A 23,462-nucleotide genomic window follows, 5' to 3' on the forward strand; every position below is an offset into this window, starting at 1 on the left:
GACGTTCCACTTTGCTTTCTTATGGTAGACAGTGGAAGGTGTTTTCGTCATGGTGCTTAAGTCGTGAGTTAGATCCTACCTGCGCTTCTATCTTTGAGGTGATGCAGTTCCTGCAGGACGGTGCTCATTTAGGGTTGTCAGTGGCATCTCTTCGGGTGCAGTGGGCGGCTATTCAGGCATTCAGAGGACCATGGCGTAATCTTCAGGATGAAGGGCGCTTGATGCCGAGATTTTTTCAAGGGCTTGTTAATTTATTTCCTCGCCCGGTACGTTCTTTTCCTTCATGGGATCTGTCCTTGGTTTTGGATGTATTGACGGAGCCCCCTTTTGAACCTTTGGGGGACTGTGATTTGCGCCATCTATCTTTGAAGACATTCTTTTTGGTAGCCATTACTTCGGCTCGTCGGTTGGGGGAATTGGGGGCATTGGCTTGTTCCTTTCCTTTTTGTAAGATTTTTCACGATCGGGTGGTTCTGGTTCCGGTACCTTCCTTTATTCCAAAAGTCAATTCTTCGTTCCATTCCCGGCAGGAGGTCATCCTTCCTTCATTTTGTCCGAATCCCTCCTCAAGGGAGGAGGTCCGTTTGCATTCGTTGGATGTGCGCAGGGTTTTGTTGGAGTATCTGCGGGTGGTGGCTCCTTTTCGTAAAGGGGATTCACTGTTTGTTAATTTTGGTCCGGCTCGCAAAGGTGAGAAACCTTCCACGGCTTCCTTGAGTCGGTGGGTTCGATCTTTAATTCTGTTGGCCTATTCCTTGAAAGAGGTGGTTCCTCCTCAAGGGATTCAGGGGAGATCTACCAGAGGCATGGCGGCTACGGTGGCGGAGCTTCAGGGGACTTCCGTGGTGGAAATTTGCAGGGCCGCCACTTGGGCTTCTCCTTCGACGTTTGTGCGTCATTATAGGCTGTCGGACTTGGGTAGTTTGGAGTCGGTGTTAGGTCACCGGGTCTTATCCTCTATGAGATAATGTTTGGGATGTTCTTGGTGCAGGATATTAAATAAAGGTCTTGCAACTCGATGTCCGTCTCCTGTGTGTTTTCTTGCTATGTCTCATTGGTTAAAAGGAAGGCGAGGGAGGGACGGGAGGTAATGCTTCCATTTTCTTACGATAATGGCATTACTCCTAGTCCTACTCCCTCGCCTTCCTTTTCCGTTCCCTCCCACCCTCCCGGTACGGACTGTCCGAGTTGCAGCTTGGGCTTGGTTTTTGTACAGGAGGGGATAAGGGTGGGGGGGGGTTTTGAAAGGGGAAGGGAGGGTCTAGAGGGGAGGCGGGAGGCCTCATTGGTTAAAAGGAAGGCGAGGGAGTAGGACTAGGAGTAATGCCATTATCGTAAGAAAATGGAAGCATTCTTTCCCTCACACTCATAAAAGTAGTGAATATCTTTTAATGCTATGACGCATAACCACTGCACTGCTAACAATCGAAAAATACCTTAATAAATTACACACTGTCCTAAATGTTCAAATTCATACAGGTATTTGCATACCAAATTTTAAGCATCATGCGACTGATTACAGACAGTGTTGTATGTCTTCTTTTGCACCTAGGTTGGGCACTCTTATTTTAGCATTAGGCCTGTAGCCTGTGCCCTTTACAACTAGACACATTTTATTCATTTTCATGTTTTTAGCACCCCAGCTTTTATCTCGTTGTGCTTATATTTTAATCAGCTGCTTCTCCTCTTTCTAAGAAGACAGAGTTTTTTGTACTGCACATTTTATCTGCCATTTGTAAATCGTGCACTCTGTGCCCTGCTCAAGGCTTTTGTGTATGTTACGTGATATGCTAACTTTGTATTGCCAGTCCAGGAGACAAGTCCCTATATTTAAGGCACATCAGTACGTCAGGCCTGTTCTTAGAACTCTGCACAGGTTATTATATAAACTACACATAGGCCTAAGAAGGGTAGAGGGCATTCCGGTCATGACCATCCTAGGACACAAAATATATTACAGACAGCTTTGTTGATCCTGGCGCTGACTCTTCAGCTTCCCGAGAGGTTTTCCATCCAGACAACAGGGCGACCCTTGCCATCCTATTGCGATATGGGGTCGGGGTTATTCCCTTGGATCAGGACAGGCAAAAGAGTTACAACTAATATTCTCTCAGATCTAGGAGTAGGGTTTAGGCAGGAATCTCTAAGCTTTCTAGAATCACACAAAATGGTGGAGTCGTTTATCTTCTTTGTATTAGTTGTAATGATGATTACTGTATTATGTTTCATCTGCCTCATCGCAGCTTAAGCTTTTTATACTAGGATATAATAGCTTCAATAAATCCACTGAAATCCAGTTTGCATCGTGTGTCCTGCCTTGGCATTTGTGAGTCACTGAGTGAAAGGTGTATCATCTGTTTCCATGACTTCCCTGAGGAGTCAGAGTGTCAGATTTAGGTTGCCACAAATCACCTTCTCCTTTCCAGAACTGGGTGGGGCACAGCGGGCTAGCCAGGAGTTAGGCCAACAGGTCCCAAAGCGGTGTGGGGCTGACTCAGATCTCACACTCAATGGTGCTGCTGCCCTAAAAACGCAGTCTTATTATCAAAATAGTAACTGCAAGACAAGAGGGTCTATCTATGTGATATTTCACATAATTGACATTATTGATTTGTAAGGCAACATATAATCTTCACAATATTGCTTCAGCAGTTATCCATTTTATAAGGTGATCATAATATATCATAACTTCTAGTACTGTCTTTAAATGGCAGTGCTGCTATAGACGTTGTTGGGGGTACACCTTCAATCAGTACATAGCAAAGTTACCAACATTTTATGGCTCACGCAATAACCTTCATTTTGGGAACATTATCTGCAAAGGTCACCAAACCTAGATTCTACACCACAAAATAAATCTTTCCCCGTGGTGAGGTTCTGAGGTGTACAAATACCCTTACTAAGGCACCTTGTGGAAATGTTTTCCAGAATTGCTGGGATGTAAATAAAGACCTCCCTTCTTTGGTCATAGAATAAAAACGCTATAAGGCCATTTAATTTGAGGGCAAGGCAATTGTATTTTTAGCAAAGTATTTCTACAATTCTACCTTTTAGAAAAACATTTAGTATTCCATTTCAGTCTGACTTTGTATATACTAGTGTTGCTGATTGTTCTGTTCAAGATTGGGGACGAGGCAGCAAAATAATATTTTTCTCTCAAATGTGGGAAATTAGAGGCTGGCAGGGCAAGAAAACAAAGGTCCCTCTAGTCCTGCATGCTGGTATGCAACAACCTTCTCTATTAATTTTATTCTTAAACATGAAACCTGTAAATGGTAGGATCAAGTACCAAATCTAATGCCTTTATGGTAATATCTCAAAGCCCTCCAGAACCAGTCCTCCTGGCAGGACTGGAATTTTAGAAATAATGTGCAGGATGCACTCTGATCAACATTCCTAATTCACAAATCTAGGTTAGCGTTTAGTAGCTTAAATTGAATAAGGGCTTAAGTGCCAACTGAAGCTTATTAACAGCAGTTATATTTCTTTCAAAGATGACTTCTATTACCAAACAAAAGGAGTAGCCATAGTCTGTTGCTTTGCCCCAGAAACAGTGAACTTGTTTATGGCCTAATTTGAAAATGGATGGATATGGACAGCAAACCGATTACAAACTCATACTATAAAACTGAAAAGATACATTATTTATGTATTTTGGAATGAAGAAGTACATCAGAAGAACTTACAGAATTTCTCACATAACTCAACAATAGAACTCCAGGCATCACATTTGCTATGACCTACAGTAAAGGCTTGATCACTGTCAGTTAACTCCTTCTTGCCCCTCCCATCACCGCATACAAAAAAGTATTTAAGATAGCAGTGTTGGAGATAGAGTTACACAGATAGGTCAGCTGCTGAGGAGATGTTGAAGTATGGAGTTCTGACTTCAGGCCGGACTGCATGAAAGGGTTGTGCAGGAGCTCTACGTGACTCAACAAGCTAAAAAAATATAAATATGTTGTTAATCGACTACTTATAAAATGTTTAGGAAGTAGACTGATTGAGGATGTGTGATGAAAAAGGATTAAGTGTATTCAACTTTGCACTTTTGGATACATTACTTTCCGGTTGTCTATACATTTTTACAATTCATTTTACTCATATGAAGAATCTTGTGTAATAAATAATTGTATGATAGAAATTATCAATATCTGTGTTAGTGTGAACAGTTTTTGGGATTGATGGTAGGGTGCAGCCATAGCACCTGTTTAAAAAAAAGAGTCTCTGGCAAGTTTGCCTTGACTCGTAACACTTCTTCCCAAAAGAGCTTTGCTCAGCAGGATGAGTGATACACCTGCCAGTTTTTATTTTCTCATATGAAGGTCACTGTTTTCGTCTGGATTTTAAGTAATCTGCTGGCCCAGAACCTCAATATTTTGGAGGTAGTATAACTGGTAGAAGTCCTGGTTCTGCATCATACGGATCTTCATTAAAGTCATAAATAATATAATAATTCCCCATTGTGTGCAGGGAACCTGGAACTCTTCAGTTGTATCCATAAATGGATAGAAAGGAAGCCTATCAAAAGTAAGGTTTTCTAAATTTCAGACTGTATGCAGCATCAAAACACCACTTCTCAAAACTACATTTCAGGACCGGTAACGCAAACTGCCGTCTACATAATTAATGAGTAAAAGCGCTGCCCGATAGGCTTTCAATATAATAGTTTTAAAACGTGCCTTTTGTTGTAGGACTTCAGGGGCTTTCACTATCCATAATGGTTTGTACTGACAGTTGTCTCAGTGTCAGTTCCTTTTGAAGCAAAAATGGCGATAGGTAAAAAGTCAAACTTTTTTTTAATGGGAAGTCTAAGAAATGAAGTTGGAGAGGAGGGTGAAAGAAGACACCTATTAAGCAGAATCCAGGATTACAAGTAACCATTTCTTCCACACAATGTTTTTTTATTATTGGTCATAAATGTTAGAATAGAATAACACGGTAAAAATGTCATAAAACTTGCGTTTCGTACTGGAGACTGAAGTGACTGAATGCAGAGTCAACCAAGAAGATTATTTAGAGTAGTAAGACAAACACTACAGTCATCTTTTTCATTCTGTAAATTGCTTTCAAAGTGGCCACCTTACTTATGTCAGATGGAAGAATGTTTCTCACTCAACCTATTTTAGCGACTTTTACTTTAGTTGAATGGTCTGTCGGTTTTCGTGGCAGGGATTTACCTGACAATGAACTGCACAGTGACATCCAAATACAATCAAAACAAGAGATGGATCTTTTTGAAGTGACCACATCTTAGCAAATATGAAAATAGGTGATAAAATACTAGTTATAATTGCATAATGCTTGTCTTGTCTAGACAGACGTCCTGAGCTCCTTCTATATTCAGTGAGTTTAATTAATGCTGTGGAGCTTGAGAAGAACTGTAAGAGAAAACTCAGAGGAATGAATTTTCTAAAATGAAATACCGATACCACTTTGGTGAGGAAATAAGATGGGTTCACATCACTCAATAACCCTACATCTGAAGTAAAACCCACTAGAAGGGCGGCCTTCCAAAAGATACTAAAGTAAAATCTTGTGAATACATACAAATGTTGGACCCATTAATATCAACAGAAACGAAGTGAGCTCGAGGGAGGTGAGGGAGTGATTACAGGAAAACATATTTTCTTAAGCCTTCAAAAACATTTATGACTAATTCAAAAAAAAAAAGAAAAAAAAAAGATACTTTACCAGAACCCTTTCTGGAAGGTGCCATATGGGCAAGATGGACTTTTATGGAAGAGAATTGCAACTTTGCTTGAGCCAAATAACATGTACAGGAGAATCACTTCCGTTCTATCTCATTGTGCTATATTTGAAGGATTGTAATTTATGAACTACAAGTAACAAAAGAATCTCGTTTAATAGCAGTTACACACTTACCAATCTACATAAAATAAACATCTGTCATCTTCATGGTACACCATGTGCATTGTTGGAGACACGTTAACCCTCTATACTACTTTGAGTGAAAACTGTTACTCAACAAAACATAGATCTCTCAAGCAAATGCATTAACCACCGTTGTTATCTTACCATTATTTTTATTCCCTGAGATTTACTGGGCACACAAAGATCTCTCCAGCATATGCAGCCTTTCCAACCAATTAAGCCAGAACAGATTTTTGACATTTCCCCCTGCTGTCAATTTAATTGTAGCAGAGTTTTTTTTTTTTTTAACAAATGTATAAATTTAGGCCTAGATTTTTAAAGATGCTGCCTTGCATAAACTAGTGTCGGCTTAGGCATTACACAGGAGTTTCTGTGCATCCACCCATTTATTTTGATGTAAACCCATATTTACAAAGACTTGCTAACATGGGTTTTGGCCAAAATGATGTGCCTATCTGAGGCAGACTTAACGAGGAGCAATATATTTATTTCTCCTCGTTATTTCCTCTTTGCACGCGAGCAGCATTGTGCAGAAAATATACAAAGAGGGAACAGCCTCAAAGGATAGTTTTGTGCAGGAAGGTATACCTTCCTGCACAACTATCCTGACCACAATGCAGACACTCTTGCACCATAGGGCAAGGCTTCCTTCGTTGGCACGAGGCAGCCACATGTGGAGTGAACCGCGCCATATCTTTGAAGATAAGGTGCTGCTCTGCTCCCTTCCTTCCTTTCAAGCAACACAGCAACTTCACTGCTGCACTGCACGAAATCTTTGTAAATCTGGTACTCAATGTCAAACTGCTTTTCATTAATTTGCCACTCAGCTCCTTTTCGTTGGCACACCTTGACCCACAATATATTGGTTTCCAACTCTTGTGAGGTCACTTCCTGTGATGCTACATGCGATGACTGACATGCGCTATGATGTCACATCTCATGAGATCACCTGCATACTGCCTGTTAGTCCCCCCACTTTTTTTTTTGTTATAATTTGTGCTCTGCATGCGATGGCCATGTTGAAGAGCAGAGAGAGAGCAAGCGCTCTCTAGAGACGAGGGAGCTGTGGCTGTTAATTACACGTGTCTTGCTTTTCAATGCCCTCGTCGTGTAAGTAGTTTATTGTTTGAAGGATTTCATTAAGATATACAACCCAGAGAAGCACTTCTGAACCGAAAGACATTGCATTATGTAAATACACAGACACAACCAGTCCGTGATGAATAAAGATGCTGGCATCCCTACAGAATAGCAAAAAAGGGGGAGATCCTTATCAGCCGTCTGCAGAGAAAGCAGGAGCTAATACATTAGGACGGGCTCATTTATCTTAATGTCAGAAGGAGTGAGGACCCTTCCTTTCAGCCCTACCAGCGAGCTTGTAAGGACAATGTACACTCCATCCGAACTGTACAGATGGGAGGGCTGGACAATACTGGGTCCAAACTGAACACACAGATAGGGTCCAAACTTATTGGGCTACAAAATCAATACATATCCAGTCCAGAGTGTGCACCTTCCCATCTGGTCATATAGAATCCAGCTGATGAAGGAGGTGGCTACTGACTGCATAGAAAAAAATGTAGAATATAGTAAGGTATACCATGTAGGTGAAGGGGGAGAGAGAGCATTCATTTCACTTCTAAATACTATAAAAGGGTGAGGAACGTATTCTACTCAAAGTAAAGAGCTTTTCCTCCAAAAGCGGGGTGGAGAGGGGGGGACAGCAAAGGGATTAGTTCGCCTTTCCACTAGTCATTGGGTAGGGTTCTGTGTTTATCTGTTATAATTAAAACAAAGACAAAATACATTTTTTACGGACCACGAAAAGAGATGACCTGGAGAAACTAAGCTAAGTAAGTGGTGTGCACTACAAGGTGGCGTAACCAGGTCTGCTAATTGTAAAAAGGAAAGGAGCAGGGTATCCTCTAACCATCTCTGAAGAGCGGGATATGCTAAACTTCGGCTGAGGACCCGGAGCAGCAGAACGTGCCATGTCTGTTTTTAGAGGGGAGCCACATAAAATGCTTACGATGGCTGAAGAGGAGCAGGGTGTGCCCAGAACCTCCCTGAAAACACAGGAGCAGTAGGATGCGCCCTGGCCTTGAGCTGGATAACCTAGGTCAGTAACTGAAGAGGAGGTGCGACAACAGGAGGCTAGGCATGCTTAGGGTCTACAGGGAAGCAGAATGATGAGCTCTAATCAAAAACAGAGGTCGGAGCAACAGGATATGCTTTACCGCCACCTCACAAGAGAGAGGAGCATCAGAATATGCTCTGGCCTGAAATGAAGAGCAAAAGGAGCAACGGGCTGTGCTAAAATCTGCCTGAACTTCGTGGAGCAGTAGAACAGGCTATGGCCTGGTCTCAGTGAGGAGCAGCCAGCCGGTATGCTAGGACCGCGACTGAAGAGACACAGCAAGCAGCCTCGGGTTAAGCTCTGGCCCTAAAGCAGAGGTCTTCAACCTTTTTGATGGCGGGACTCCCTTTTCAAAAAATTTTAGGTGTAAGGACCCCCTCCTGATAAAACATTTCTAGAACCTAGTACTCATCATCAACAATAATAGACGGCCCCATTTCCCACAGCAAATCATTTTTACTGTGGGGAAATAATATTAAACAGTGTTTAGCAAACCAAAGGTCAATGACTGTGGGGGCGTGGTCAAGGGTGTGGCTAAAAACATGGGTCCTCATTGATGAGGAATTGACTTGGGGCAGCGCCACAAGTCTTCTTGCTACACTGCCCCACGCCAATACAAAAGGGCAGGAATCAAACGTATTTATGAAATACAGTGCATTTCTGTCTTTTCCCCCTGCGCTGGCGCACAATTGTTACCTAGTGTCAACATAGGCAGGATTGTATTTGTGCAGGAAGGAGTACCTTCCTGCACAAAAACAATCCAGAGAGGCACTGTACCTCTTTCTATATGTGCAGCAGAATGAAACACACATGGAAAGAGAAAAAAACAAGGAGAAATTAAAACATTTCTCCTCATTACGCCTGCTCTGGGGAGGCGTAAGGTTTTGGCACTGCTCCAGTTTATGTGATTTTGTCAATCTGGGGCAGCGTCAAAATCCATCTGTGTTGCAAGGGAACACCCACCACAACGCCCATGGAACACCTTCACGCAAAGTAAGGCAATGCAGCGGCTTGCACTGCTTTGACTTACAAGGCAATTCAAAGCCACTCAGGGTGGCTTCGCGTCATCTAATAGGTATGACTGAGAGGCTTGTGCCACTGGAGTGTAAAAAGAAATGATGCTCCAGCAGCGCGAGCCTCTCATAAATAAGCCTAAAATATTCTCTATGTTTTTTAAAGTCTTTCACCGTCAGGTAGCTACATAGAAAGTAACAGCCAGCTTAAATGAAAAATAAATAAAAGAAAGTGGTTACTCATTGGGAAATGCACTGTAGTGCATTATGAAACCTCAATTAATTCACTGCAGAGGTCTGTGTGTAACCAGAGAGCGACAGAACTAAATCTTGGTTAGTGCAGTTGAGAATAGTGACTTGTGTATTTTTAGTGCCATGAGGTCACAGCCTGTGACAGAAAGCACTGTGAATATGTAAGGTGTTATTTTATACTTGCATTACACACAGTATAAGATAGGCCACTACAACAAGGTTTGAGATAAAACTGTGCTTCAAAAATGTAGATTTAAGTAATATCAGAGCATATGTAATACATTTTTTTTTCTTCTTTTTTTTTAAATAGCTGTCCCTTAAACACCTCCAGGTGAAGAAAGCACTGTGGCAATGCTGTAGAATGAAAATGTCACTTACCCAGTGTACATCTGTTCGTGGCATCAGTCGCTGAGATTCACATGGTATGCATGAGCTCGCCATCTGGTGTTGGGTCGGAGTGTTACAAGTTGTTTTTCTTCGAAGAAGTGTTTTCGAGTCACGGGACCGAGTGACTCCACCTTCTGTGCTCATTGCGCATGGGCGTCGACTCCATCTTCGATTGTTTTCCCCGCAGAGGGTGAGGTAGGAGTTGTACTATAGTAATAGTGCCCGCGCAATGAAAAATGTAAGTATGTACCTATTAAAGGATTAAGTAATATATATACAAATGTACAAAATTGAAGGTAACTTCTGAACTGCTACAGGCTTCCGGGGAGGTGGGTGGGTCCATGTGAATCTCAGCGACTGATGCCACGAACAGATGTACACTGGGTAAGTGACATTTTCAGTTCGATGGCATCTGTCGCTGTAGATACACATGGTATGCATAGACTAGTAAGCAGTTAGTTCCCCATAAGCGGTGGTTTAGCCTGTAGGAGTAGAAGTTGTCTGAAATAGAGTTCTTAATACAGCTTGACCTACTGTAGCTTGTTGTGCGGATAGCACATCTATACAGTAGTGTTTGGTGAATGTGTGAGGCGTAGACCAAGTGGCTGCCTTACATATTTCTTGCATTGGGATGTTTCCTAAAAAGGCCATTGAAGCACCTTTTTTCCTTGTTGAATGTGCCCTGGGAGTAATGGGCAGTTGTCTTTTTGCTTTAAGGTAGCAGATTTGGATGCATTTAACTATCCATCTGGCTATACCTTGTTTTGATATTGGGTTACCTGCATGAGGTTTTTGGAATGCAATAAATAGCTGTTTAGTTTTTCTGATGTTCTTCGTTCTGTCAATGTAGTACATTAATGCTCTTTTGACATCTAATGTATGTAGTGCTCTTTCAGCCACAGAATCTGGCTGTGGGAAGAATACTGGTAATTCTACCGTTTGATTTAGATGGAATGGAGAAATAACTTTTGGTAAAAATTTTGGATTAGGTCGTAGGACGACCTTATTTTTATGTATTTGTATAAAAGGCTCTTGTGTTGTGAACGCTTGAATTTCACTTACTCTTCTTAGAGATGTAATGGCGATGAGAAAGGCAACTTTCCAGGTGAGGAATTGTATTCCGCAAGAGTGCATGGGTTCGAAGGGTGGGCCCATGAGTCTTGTTAGAACCACGTTTAGGTTCCATGAAGGAACAGGTGGTGTTCTTGGTGGTATAATTCTTTTAAGCCCTTCTATGAATGCTTTGATAACTGGTATCCTATACAAGGAAGTTGAATATGTAGTTTGCAGGTATGCAGATATTGCTGCAAGGTGTATTTTAATAGAAGAGAAGGCTAGCTTTGCTTTTTGTAAATGGAGCAAGTAATCTACTATATGTTTTGGAGTTGCCTCTAGTGGTTGTATCTGATTATGATGGCAGTAACAAACAAATCTTTTCCACTTACTTGCGTAGCAGTGTCTAGTGGATGGCCTTCTGGCCTGCTTTATGACTTCCATACACTCTTGGCTAAGTTGTAAGTGTCCGAATTCTAGGATTTCAGGAGCCAGATTGCTAGATTCAGCGATGCTGGGTCCGGGTGTCTGATCTGTTGGTTGTGTTGCGTTAACAGATCTGGTTTGTTGGGCAGTTTGATGTGTGGTACTACAGACAGATCTAGCAGTGTTGTGTACCAGGGTTGTCTTGCCCACGTTGGTGCTATTAAAATGAGTTTGAGTTTGTTTTGACTCAATTTGTTTACTAGGTAAGGAAGGAGAGGGAGAGGAGGAAAAGCGTAAGCAAATATTCCTGACCAGTTCATCCATAGGGCATTGCCTTGGGATTGCTTGTGTGGGTATCTGGACGCGAAGTTTTGGCATTTTGCGTTCTCTTTTGTTGCAAATAAGTCTATTTGTGGTGTTCCCCAGAGTGTGAAGTAGGTGTTCAGAATTTGTGGGTGGATTTCCCATTCGTGGACTTGCTGGTGATCTCGAGAGAGATTGTCTGCCAGCTGATTCTGGATCCCCGGAATAAACTGTGCTATTAGACCAATTTGATGGTGGATTGCCCACTTCCATATTTTTTGAGCTAACAAGCTTAACTGCGTTGAATGTGTTCCTCCTTGTTTGTTTAGATAATACATCGTTGTCATGTTGTCTGTTTTGACAAGGATGTATTTGTGGGTTATGATTGGTTGGAAAGCTTTTAGTGCTTGAAAAACTGCTAATAATTCTAGATGATTTATATGCAGTTTTGTTTGATGTATGTTCCATTGTCCTCTTATGTTGTGTTGATTGAGATGTGCTCCCCACCCTGTCATGGAAGCATCTGTTGTTATTACGTACTGTGGCACTGGGTCTTGGAAAGGCCGCCCTATGTTTAAATTTATACTGTTCCACCATAGAAGCGATAGGTAAGTTTGGCGGTCTAGCAACACCAGATCTAGAAGGTGACCCTGTGCTTGAGACCACTGTGAGGCTAGGCACTGTTGTAAGGGCCTCATGTGCAGTCTTGCGTTTGGGACAATGGCTATGCATGAGGACATCATGCCTAGGAGCTGTAGTATTGTTCTTGCTTGTATTGTTTGGTTTGGAGACATGTGTTGAATGACCCTGTTGAAATTGTGGATCCTTTGTGGAGTTGGCGTTGCTACTCCTTTTGTCGTGTCTATTATGGCTCCTAGATATTGCTGTACTTTGCTTGGCAGAATGTTTGATTTTGCAAAGTTGACGGTGAACCCTAAATTGTAGAGGGTTTGTATGACTTGATTTGTGTGGTTTGAGCATTGTGTGAGCGAACTGGTTTTGATTAGCCAGTCGTCTAGATACGGGAACACATGTATTTGCTGCCTTCTGATGTGTGCAGCGACTACTGCTAGGCACTTTGTGAATACTCTTGGAGCGGTTGTTAAACCAAAAGGCAATACTTTGAATTGGTAATGTATTCCTTTGAATACAAACCTTAGATATTTCCTGTGTGATTGATGGATTGGTATATGGAAATATGCGTCCTTGAGGTCTAGGGTTGTCATGTAGTCGTGTTTTCTGAGCAATGGTAACACTTCTTGTAGTGTGACCATGTGAAAGTGGTCTGATTTGATGAATGTGTTTACTACCCTGAGGTCTAGAATTGGTCTCAGTGTTTCGTCCTTTTTTGGTATCAAGAAGTACAGTGAATAAACTCCTGTGTTTATTTGTGTGCTTGGTACTAATTCTATTGCATTTTTTTGCAGTAGTGCTTGAACTTCTATCTCTAGAAGTTGTGAATGGTATTTTGATAAATTTTGTGATTTTGGTGGTATGTCTGGAGGGAATTGCATGAATTCTATGCAATAACCATGTTGGATAATTGCTAGGACCCATGTATCTGTAGTTATTTTGTCCCATGCTTCGTAATATTGATGTATCCTCCCCCCCACTGGTGTTGTGTGGGAGGGGTGAGTGACGTGTGAGTCACTGCTTGTTGGTAGTGGTTTTGGGGCTTTGAAATCTTCCTCTATTCCTAGGAAATTGCCCCCCTCTATACTGGCCCCGAAAACCTCCTCTGTACTGTCCCTGGTAGGTGGGCGGTGCGGACTGTGAGGTGCTAGCTTGTGTGGCCTGACCCCGAAACCCTCCTCTAAAAGGTGTTTTGCGGAAGGTGTTATAAGATCCTCTGCTCTGCGGGGAGTAGAGTGCGCCCATGGCCTTGGCAGTGTCAGTGTCCTTCTTGAGCTTTTCTATAGCTGTGTCGACCTCCGGACCGAACAGAAGTTTCTCGTTTACTGGCATGTTAAGCACTGCCTGCTGAATTTCTGGCTTGAATCCAGACGTTCTGAGCCATGCGTGCCTACGGATGGTAACCGACGTATTAATGGTTCTTGCGGCCGTGTCTGCTGCATCCATGGAGGAGCGTATTTGATTGTTGGAAATGTTTTGACCCTCCTCAACAACCTGTTTTGCTCTTTTTTGCAGATCTTTTGGGAGATGTTCAATGAGATGCTGCATCTCATCCCAGTGGGCTCTGTCGTATCGCGCTAGCAGCGCTTGTGAATTTGCGATGCGCCACTGGTTTGCTGCTTGGACAGCAACCCTCTTCCCGGCTGCATCGAACTTCCTACTTTCTTTATCTGGGGGAGGTGCATCCCCAGAAGTGTGCGAGTTTGCCCGTTTTCTGGCAGCCCCTACCACCACAGAGTCTGGTGGCAGCTGAGAGGTGATGAAGACAGGGTCCGTAGGAGGCGCCTTATACTTTTTGTCCACCCTAGGCGTCACTGCCCTACTTTTAACTGGCTCCTTAAAAATGTCCTTTGCATGGCGTAGCATGCCTGGGAGCATCGGCAGGCTTTGGTAGGAGCTGTGGGTTGAGGAGAGGGTGTTAAATAAAAAATCATCCTCGACTTGTTCCGAGTGTAGTTCCACATTATGGAATAGAGCTGCTCTAGCCACCACTTGTGAGTAGGCTGTGCTGTCTTCCGGTGGTGATGGCCTAGTTGGGTATGTGTCTGGGCTGTTATCAGACACTGGTGCGTCGTACAAGTCCCACGCATCCTGATCTTGGTCGTCGTGGCTCATGGCGGTGTGAGCTGGCGAATGTGACGGGGTGTAAGTTGGCGAAGCCGGAGTTACAGGTGGAGGCGAGGGAGGAGGTGTTACCTTTTGTGTTGTTTGTTGCTGAGGAGTAAACTGAAGCGTTCTCTTTCGTTTGACAGGTGGAAGGGTACTGATCTTCCCAGTCCCCTGCTGAATAAAGATACGCTTTTGCGTGTGATCCACGTCAGTGGATTGCAGTTCTTGTTCAAATCTATGTTACTTCATTTGAGAAGACATAGAATGCTCTTCGGTATAGGAGCCAGAAACAGGGTCTGATGTCGCTTTTTTCGGCTCCGAAAGCCCTGTCGATTGTTTTTTCGGCTCCGAGGTAACCTTCCTCTTTTTCTGTGCCGAAAATTCTTGGCCTCTATGGTCTTCGGCGCCACTGTCTCGGCGTCGATCGGTGTCGACACCGAACTCTCGGTGTCGATGCTTCTGTTTAGCACTCTCTCGGTCCCGAGGAGGCTGCGTGTCGGTGTCTCGACCGAAGTCGGACGATCTCGACACTGAATGGGCCTTTTTCGGTGCCGATTGTTGGTCACCGAGAATTTGGGTGGAGCCATGGCCGGTTGGCAGTGGCGTCCCCTGGGCCTTCTTTCCTTTTTTAGGGTTTGATCTCGACGTCTTACTCACAGTTCTTGTAGAGTGTAGCTCGTCGGAGTCTGAATCCTGGATGGAAAAGGATTCCTCCTGTTCTTCTTCTGTCTCGAACTGTCGACGCTCTTTTGGCGTGGACGCCATCTGCAGTCTTCTCGCTCGACGGTCGCGCAGAGTTTTTCGGGACCGGAACGCCCGACAGGCCTCGCAGGATTCTTCACTGTGCTCGGGTGACAGGCACAGATTACAGACCGAGTGCAGGTCCGTATAAGGATATTTGTTGTGGCATTCGGGGCAGAATCGAAACGGGGTCCGATCCATCGGCGTTGTCCTCCACGCGGTCGGGCCGACTAGGCCCCGACGGGGTGCCGAAATCTACCCCGAAGGGCACCGAAGCGCTTCGATGTTCAACGCGTCGTCGTATGTGTCTATCTGTAACCGGATCGCAACGATACCGTCGAAAATCTTCCGTCTTCAGCTATCTTTCCGTTCCGAAACTCGGAGCGACATGAACACGTCCGAACCCGATGGCGGAAAGAAAACAATCGAAGATGGAGTCGACGCCCATGCGCAATGAGCACAGAAGGTGGAGTCACTCGGTCCCGTGACTCGAAAACACTTCTTCGAAGAAAAACAACTTGTAACACTCCGACCCAACACCAGATGGCGAGCTCATGCATACCATGTGTATCTACAGCGACAGATGCCATCGAACATACAATTACAATTAAAAGTGTGCACTTCACAGCACAGTTGTTAACTCTGCATTACCCCTCTAAAAGAATAAATGTTTGTCCTCACAAAGCTTTGAGTGATTCGATCATTTAAAGCTGTTCCCAAGCACCCTATACATTTGCAGATTAGTTCTTAGAGCACATTTGCATTTCATTCAGGAAGCAGACACCCTGTGATGAAGGTCTCCTTAGCTGTCTGTGAGGCTTTCGCAGCACAGGAGACTCAAATTAAAGTTCAACTGAGGCATTTTAAGGATCGGCTGGGGGAATGCAGGACCCCCTTTCCAGGACTCCACGCCCCCCCTGGGGGTCGCCACCCCCAGATTGAAGACCTCTGCCCTAAAGGAAGAGGGAAGGGGAGCAGGAAATGCTCAAAGGTAAAGAACTTTCTTCGCTGGTGCAGACTGGCCGAGTAGGGTAACAAGTTCATAATGACTATAGAAGGAGTTTACACTCATGTTGAGTGAAAGAAAGAACTCACCATAATTAAAACCGAAAAAAGGAGCTTACTTTGATCAATTACTGCGATCACACTCAGACTGCAGACCTGATGTACCTACTCGGATTCAATGCACGTTGCAACATGAATAAAGGAGGTTGCACCACAACATCTCTCTGTGCGTTTCACTACCACACAGTTTCAATATAACATACCAACTGAAAAATGTGTCATATTTGTTAACATAAAAGAACGTGGGTATCTAGGTAAAAATAATACAGAAGCCGTGTTTGGGTACGGAATGCCAAGTGATCCAGTAGCAATATAATAACTTCTCCATTAGGGGGTTGTATAGCTGTAAATGTTGCATAAAGGGAAACTGATCTACGGCTTACGCAAGGACGCGCTTCTCCACGATGTGAGTGAGTGAGTTGAACACCCCTTGACGGACACTGGTTTCAAGCGGAGGAAAGAAGTTGGGAATAATCTGTGGAGGGAAAAAAAAGAAAATAGATGAATTATTTTTTCAGTTTATCTCAACTATACTTCACAAACACACAAACATGCAAAAGGTGCATTTAAGCAGTGCCATAGGTACGTGAACCCACAGACTGGCCATGCACGCAGGGTTAGATATCACGTATGGGTGCAAACCCCAAGGGAAGCGGTCTGCCCACTCCAGACAGCACCATGTGTCCCAAAGCAGAAGGATGCCTACTAAGCCTGTAATGCACCACTGAGAAAGTTACTGCTCTTAAAACCACATTCTTTACAGAAAGGAAACTTGTGGGGCACTGAACACCATCAACTACAAAGAGACAAGTCCTTCAACTGTGAGAATCGGCCCAATAGTTCAGTTCTTGACCCAGAAGTTGTGCGTGCACAAAACCAAAAGAACCTGGGCAACTTACCCATCCCCTAGAGTTGCATTTCTCATACTTTCCAAACACAGTGATGTTAGAAACAAACAGCAGTATCATATGTGGCTACTGCACTGAAAGCGTGGTCTGCCACACCAGTGCAGCCACATGTGATCACGCTAACCAGTTCTTTGCCAATTGGGGTTTACAGTCTCCTCCCGCAGTACTTTAGGGGCGAAGACTTGTGTCTGAAACTGGCATTTCAAGTGAGATGTCTAAATCTAAGCGTTACTGGCCGTGGAGCCCAATTATCCTTCTAAGTTCCCTTTAACGATCTCCCAGTAACTTCTATCATTTCTGACTTCACCAAAGTTGCTTGTATTTAGCTTCACTGACTTGAAGCTGACCCTTTACTGGCTGTCATGTCATGAGGTCGACAACATGGGCATTTAGACCAGAAAATCTCTGAAGTTTGGACTTCAGCAATGTATTTCACCTTCTGTATGCGGTATTTTGAATGGCATTATGTATGTCGTTTCGACATTCACATGTTTAAGAAGTGCACAAATTCCTTAATGTGTAATCACAATAGCATTGACGACTTCTTTTCCTTTGTATTTAAATTAGTTTTACATTTTAAATACTGCACCATGTGCCCCAACGCTACTGACTAGTTCAATCAATTGCCATTGAAACAGCAGAATATTCTTTCTGGATTGATACCAGTTAACAACTGTTTTTTCCTTACTGTATGGTCCAAGACTGCACAAGGGTTACCGGTAGCTCCCATGTTCTTATACAATATAAGGTTTTTGGCAACTTCTGGACCTAGTTATCAAGATCTTAATGGGATATTCAGGCGTGGGTAAGAGATGGTAGCCTCTTTTGATATGATGTTAGTTTCTTCAGAAGGGGGTTGATCTTGTGCATTTGACTGATGCAGGTACTACAAGATGGTGACCAGAGGTATTCATTGATGGCATCATACACATCTGCCATCACGGCATGTAAAAGGGCATCATTTGAGTTTTACACTGTTTGAGCGTTCCTGCCAGACTACAAACAGTCTCTGCGGTGAGTAAGGACCGCTAGCGTGGATGAACTTTGGGTTATCCGGTGGATGCTTCTGCATTCCTCTTGATGCCAAACAGGCTTCTGGAATTCTTGTCTCAGGGGAGCAACGTGTACACATTTTTAACATTTACCTCTTTATTGCAGCTATCATTCAGCATGCTTTTGACGCTCAGTCATTTTACACAGATACTGATATACACTGCATCCCGTGGCCTTGGTATTTTTCAGAGGTATTATGGGGTTTCCAACCTATTTTTGTAGCAACTACTTATGGTGATGAAAATCTTCAGAGCTACGAATATTATCAGAATTTTAATACCGACCACATTGGTCAAGTTCATGTTTGTTTTAAATATAATCTTTTCAGTTTTTGTAAGCTGGGCTGTACACAGAAGCCCTACTTATTGGTAGCTTGAGAGCTACTAGTAGCTCACGAGCTATTCGTTGGAGACCCTTATACGTTTCTGCCACTCGTCTTCAAGTTTACCAAAGCCATTTTTTTTTTTTTACCATTTGTTAGTTGCTGTGAATGGGACACTTGCTTCCTCAGTCAAAGGGGTGCAACACCCCACAGTTCCCAAGTGAAGCTGGAGTAAAGCATGTACTTGTGTGTAGGTGTAGGAGTGTGTGGATCCCTGTTACTGGATGTAAAGGGGTGTGTGTCAGTGGGGAGAGGGTGTAAGTGGTGTCTGGGAGAGAAGACAAGGAGAGTGAATAGGTACGTCTATGCGTGCAGATATAATTGTGTAAGGTGTGAGGTAAAGTATGTGGGAATGGGAAGTATGTAAGTGTGGAGGAGGGGCTCCACTGTGTTGGAAGTATTGAGGAAGTTACGCTAGATTGCTTTTTTTCGGGTTCTAATCAACACTTGTCATTGCTGGAGCTGCATTCAAGGCAATGGTCATGGCCTGTACTGTGGGTAAGGACCGCAAAGCGCCACTCTTTTTGTTGTGGGCAGATAAGCCGTACAAATAAACCTGTGAGCACCATGCAGTCAAAGGACAATGTTTTAAGTAACTATCCTCTTAATATCCCCTGTGCTGCCAGTCCTTTCTGGGGTGACTGATGGAGGGAGCAGTCAGCAAACCTACAACCAACCAAATAGGCACCTGCTGTGTGTTGGTGATCAGGGGTCCAGTAGGTGGATATTCTTGAAGCTTTCACACAGTATTTACAAATACGCAATCCTTGTATTTTGTTGGTCCAACATCATCTGAAGCCTTCCCATGCAGGGCCAGCACTCCATGCGCCCTCCTCCTCTAATGAAAGAAGGAAGGGGGTGGATGCGGGCTAGGGTGCATTCCCAGAACTTACCACCTCTTATTCCCTGTACGACCTAGTCAATCCTGGCATTTTACCGAAAGCACTCGATTTCCAGACGGCTGCCCCCGCACGAGGATGAAAGGAGTCGGCAGGACTCAGAGAGCCCTTATTAGAGCAGCAGCACATGGCCCAGCTGACCTCACGGGCAGCGCCATCATAGCCCGCTTCTCGCCACAGCTCCAAAATAACGGGGAGCCTTCTGACCTGCAGTGAACTGCATTAATGCAGGCGCACACTATTAGCACAGGCTTTAAAGCACTGCAGCCGGAGAAGAGGTAACGCGCTGGCAGCATGCTCCAAACAGGGCAATTCTACCCCCATGGGGCTGGGGCTGCTGCAGTGGGCCCACTGACCCCCACCAACACAAATCTCCCAGTACAAGATGATTCCCTGGTACCCATCAAGGTGTCCTTGTTTACGAGGGCAGCGATTCACCGCCTAATGTACGTACCCACTCCTAAACAGACACCAGCAAACAGCGTCAAATGGGGCATGAAACGATGCGGGCACGTTGGCAGGCACTGTAACCTTCCTTGCTTGCACTAGCTTACTGCCCCACAAGTGCACCGTACAAATCATACCTGGATTAGCTAAATGCCTTTAGTACAAGCACCCCGTGCAAACATCCACAACAACACAGCAGCTTTCAGTAGAGGAGAAGAATGCCTTATCTGTAACCCCAGCTCGCACACAACGGGTCTTCCCTACAATAAGTCTGAAACAAATCAAACATTTCTCAAAGAAGTCCTCCCCTCCCCCCACTAAGACATCTATCATAAGGGAACTTTTATTTTCTCTTTATGCAAACAATTATATATTTATTTTTAAAAAGCAGCCTGAAATCAGCACGAAATGCCTGGCCTGGCCCCTTCCAGATGGGAAGATCAGACAGGTTTGGCCGACCCAAGCCTTCCCAGTGAGGTATATTTGGAGCTCTGGGAGAACTGTCACACTTATGCCATCTACCCCAACAAACCATAAAGTGATGGAGGGAGCAGAACCTTGCCCAGGAGTTCAGTCTGGCCCATCACTATTTGTGCATCATGACCGATATATTGAGGGATGCCTTGTTCAAGAAGGGCACCATGGGTAATGAGGAAGGACTAGAACGTGCGCCAAGAGATCCCAGTGACTGGATCATCACCTCAAGCATCGCGTTCATCTCCTTCTTGCAAAAGACGCCGTATGTTCAATGAGTATGCCCGGATGTGGATTCTGTGCGCACTGTGCCAAAAGACTCAAGCTGAAGAGCAAATTACTGTCATCAGATCAGCGCATTTGATGCTAAAATGTTTTTCCATATGAAGTCATTTTAAAACAAGTAAACAGAATCAGATCACAAAAAAATAAACCTATAAGGTGGGGTGATATCTCTTTATGTAGGCCTCTGAGAATGGGCCTAGTTTTCCCTCTAAAGAGACATCAACATGAAATGTACAAAATAATAAAAAATGATTTCTCAAGGTATGTATTGTGCACTGCTGTGACAACTAAACTCTAGTTCACTCTAATACAAACACAGCGTGCATACAGGTTTCTTTGTACACTTGCTCCCAGTTGCATGTTTTATTGGGCCCCATTTATTTTCAATTGCTTGGCATATTTTACCCGACACATGAAGTCCAGTAGCGTGGCAGTGATGGCAGGATGAGGCTTCATGGAGTGGTGCATCACCAGGATCGCTGGCTCTGAAAGTGTGAAGAGAGATTTTCACCATTAGAAAACAGCTTGGAGCAGGCCTCCTGAGGTTCAGTGTACTGGGCTATCCGACAAGTACAATAGCAATTTAAAGCTACTTTCCTGCAATTTAGTGCACTGGAATATCGAACTAATCAATAATGCTATAATACATGGGATTCTGCAATCTCAGTAAAAACGCCTGTGGCTAATTTCTTTAGAATCGGTGGTGACACAGCTAGTCATTGTTGAGAAAGAAAAAAACGTCTGAACATTTCTGTAATAACCTATTAAAGTTGAGTTCTAACATCACAGTGCCTGTTGCCAGAGCCAGCAGCCGAGGGGAAAGGCAGGTCAGGTCATGGAGCATAATTAAAGCAGTTCTTTAAAGCAACGAAAATTAAACACTACATTTCTTTCTTCTACTCTGTTTTCTAGCTCAGAGTGATGAGCAGAAAGCATGTACATTTTTTGCACTCCTTAGATAATTATAGAAAAGTTAGAATCTTTCTGCTTGTGTCTACACATTTCAAGCTACTGCAGTTTTTTTTTTTAACTGACTTGTAGTGAACAGATTCTAATATGCTTTTGCAACAAACATCTAACAGGTTTTTGACGTGTTTAATTTTGCACTAGAGGTTCTATTTTTATTCTTGTTTGCAAAAATGCTCTTTCGCATGAAAGAGCGACACATCAAGGATTTAAATGGTTTGTGGGAAAGATGATGGTTTGACCATGTATTATATGGGATAATGAAAATGTCACTTACCCAGTGTACATCTGTTCGTGGCATCAGTCGCAGTAGATTCGCATGTTCTGCAATAGCTCGCCATCTGGTGTTGGGCCGGAGTGTTACAAGTTGTTTTTCTTCGAAGAAGTCTTTCGAGTCACGGGACCGAGTGACTCCTCCTTTTGTCTCCATTGCGCATGGGCGTCGACTCCATCTTCGATTGTTTTTCCCCGCAGAGGGTGAGGTAGGAGTTGAATTGTAGTAATAGTGCCCATGCAATGGAGTGACTAAGTATGCACCTATTTAAGGTTGAAATGATACATATATAAATAATTGAAGGTAACTTCCAAACTGCTACAGGCTCCCGGGGAGGCGGGTGGGCACATGCGAATCTACTGCGACTGATGCCACGAACAGATGTACACTGGGTAAGTGACATTTTCAGTTCGATGGCATCTGTCGCTGTAGATACGCATGTTCTGCATAGACTAGTAAGCAGTTATTTCCCCAAAAGCGGTGGATCAGCCTGTAGGAGTGGAAGTAGTCTGAAATAATGTCCTTAATACGGCTTGACCTACTGTGGCTTGTTGTGCGGATAACACGTCTACACAGTAGTGCTTGGTGAATGTGTGAGGCGTAGACCATGTGGCTGCCTTACATATTTCTTGCATTGGGATGTTTCCTAGAAAGGCCATGGTAGCACCTTTCTTTCTGGTTGAGTGTGCCCTTGGTGTAATGGGCAGCTGTCGTTTAGCTTTAAGGTAGCAGATTTGGATGCATTTAACTATCCATCTGGCTATACCTTGTTTTGAAATTGGGTTTCCTGCATGAGGTTTTTGAAATGCAATAAAGAGTTGTTTAGTCTTTCTGATGTTTTTTGTTCTGTCAATGTAATACATCAATGCTCTTTTGACATCTAATGTATGTAGTGCCCTTTCAGCTACGGTATCTGGCTGTGGAAAGAACACTGGAAGTTCCACTGTTTGATTTAGATGGAACGGTGAAATAACCTTTGGCAAAAATTTAGGATTGGTCCTTAGGACGACTTTATTTTTGTGTAGTTGTATAAAAGGTTCCTGTATTGTAAACGCCTGAATCTCGCTTACTCTTCTTAGGGAAGTAATGGCGATGAGAAATGCCACCTTCCAGGTTAGGAACTGTATGTCGCAGGAGTGCATGGGTTCAAAAGGTGGACCCATAAGTCTAGTTAGGACAACATTTAGGTTCCATGAAGGAACAGGTAGTGTTCTTGGTGGTATAATTCTCCTAAGGCCCTCCATGAATGCTTTAATGACTGGTATCTTATATAGGGAAGTTGAATAGGTAGTCTGCAGGTATGCAGATATTGCTGCAAGGTGAATTTTAATGGAAGAGAAAGCTAGGTTAGATTTTTGTAAGTGAAGCAAGTAACCCACTACATGTTCTGGAGTTGTGTGTAATGGTTGTATTTGATTAATATGGCAGTAGCAAACAAACCTCTTCCATTTACTTGCATAGCAGTGCCTGGTGGATGGCCTTCTGGCTTGTTTTATGACTTCCATACATTCTTGGGTAAGTTGTAAGTGCCCGAATTCTAGGATTTCAGGAGCCAGATTGCTAGATTCAGCGATGCTGGATCTGGGTGTCTGATCTTTTGGTTGTGCTGTGTCAACAGATCTGGCCTGTTGGGCAATTTGATGCAGGGTACCACTGATAGGTCTAGCAGCGTTGTGTACCAGGGTTGCCTTGCCCAAGTTGGTGCTATCAATATGAGTTTGAGTTTGCTTTGACTGAGTTTGTTTACCAGGTAAGGAAGG

The 23,462-nt window shown here is 43.6% G+C and overlaps 1 protein-coding gene across 1 annotated transcript in view; it reads right to left on the reverse strand.

Annotated features, from left to right (window-relative positions):
- Nucleotides 1-23,462, reverse strand: part of INTS3 (integrator complex subunit 3) — a 383,756-nt gene that overhangs the window by 175,940 nt on the left and 184,354 nt on the right. The window contains exons 12-13 of the mRNA XM_069218194.1: nucleotides 20,868-20,947; nucleotides 16,398-16,489 (exon numbers count right to left, since the gene is read on the reverse strand). Coding sequence (XP_069074295.1) covers nucleotides 16,398-16,489; nucleotides 20,868-20,947 — 172 coding nt within the window. The remainder of the gene's footprint in view (nucleotides 1-16,397; nucleotides 16,490-20,867; nucleotides 20,948-23,462) is intronic.

Source organism: Pleurodeles waltl, chromosome 12, assembly GCF_031143425.1.
Source record: "Pleurodeles waltl isolate 20211129_DDA chromosome 12, aPleWal1.hap1.20221129, whole genome shotgun sequence".
Taxonomy (NCBI): Eukaryota; Metazoa; Chordata; class Amphibia; order Caudata; family Salamandridae; genus Pleurodeles; species Pleurodeles waltl.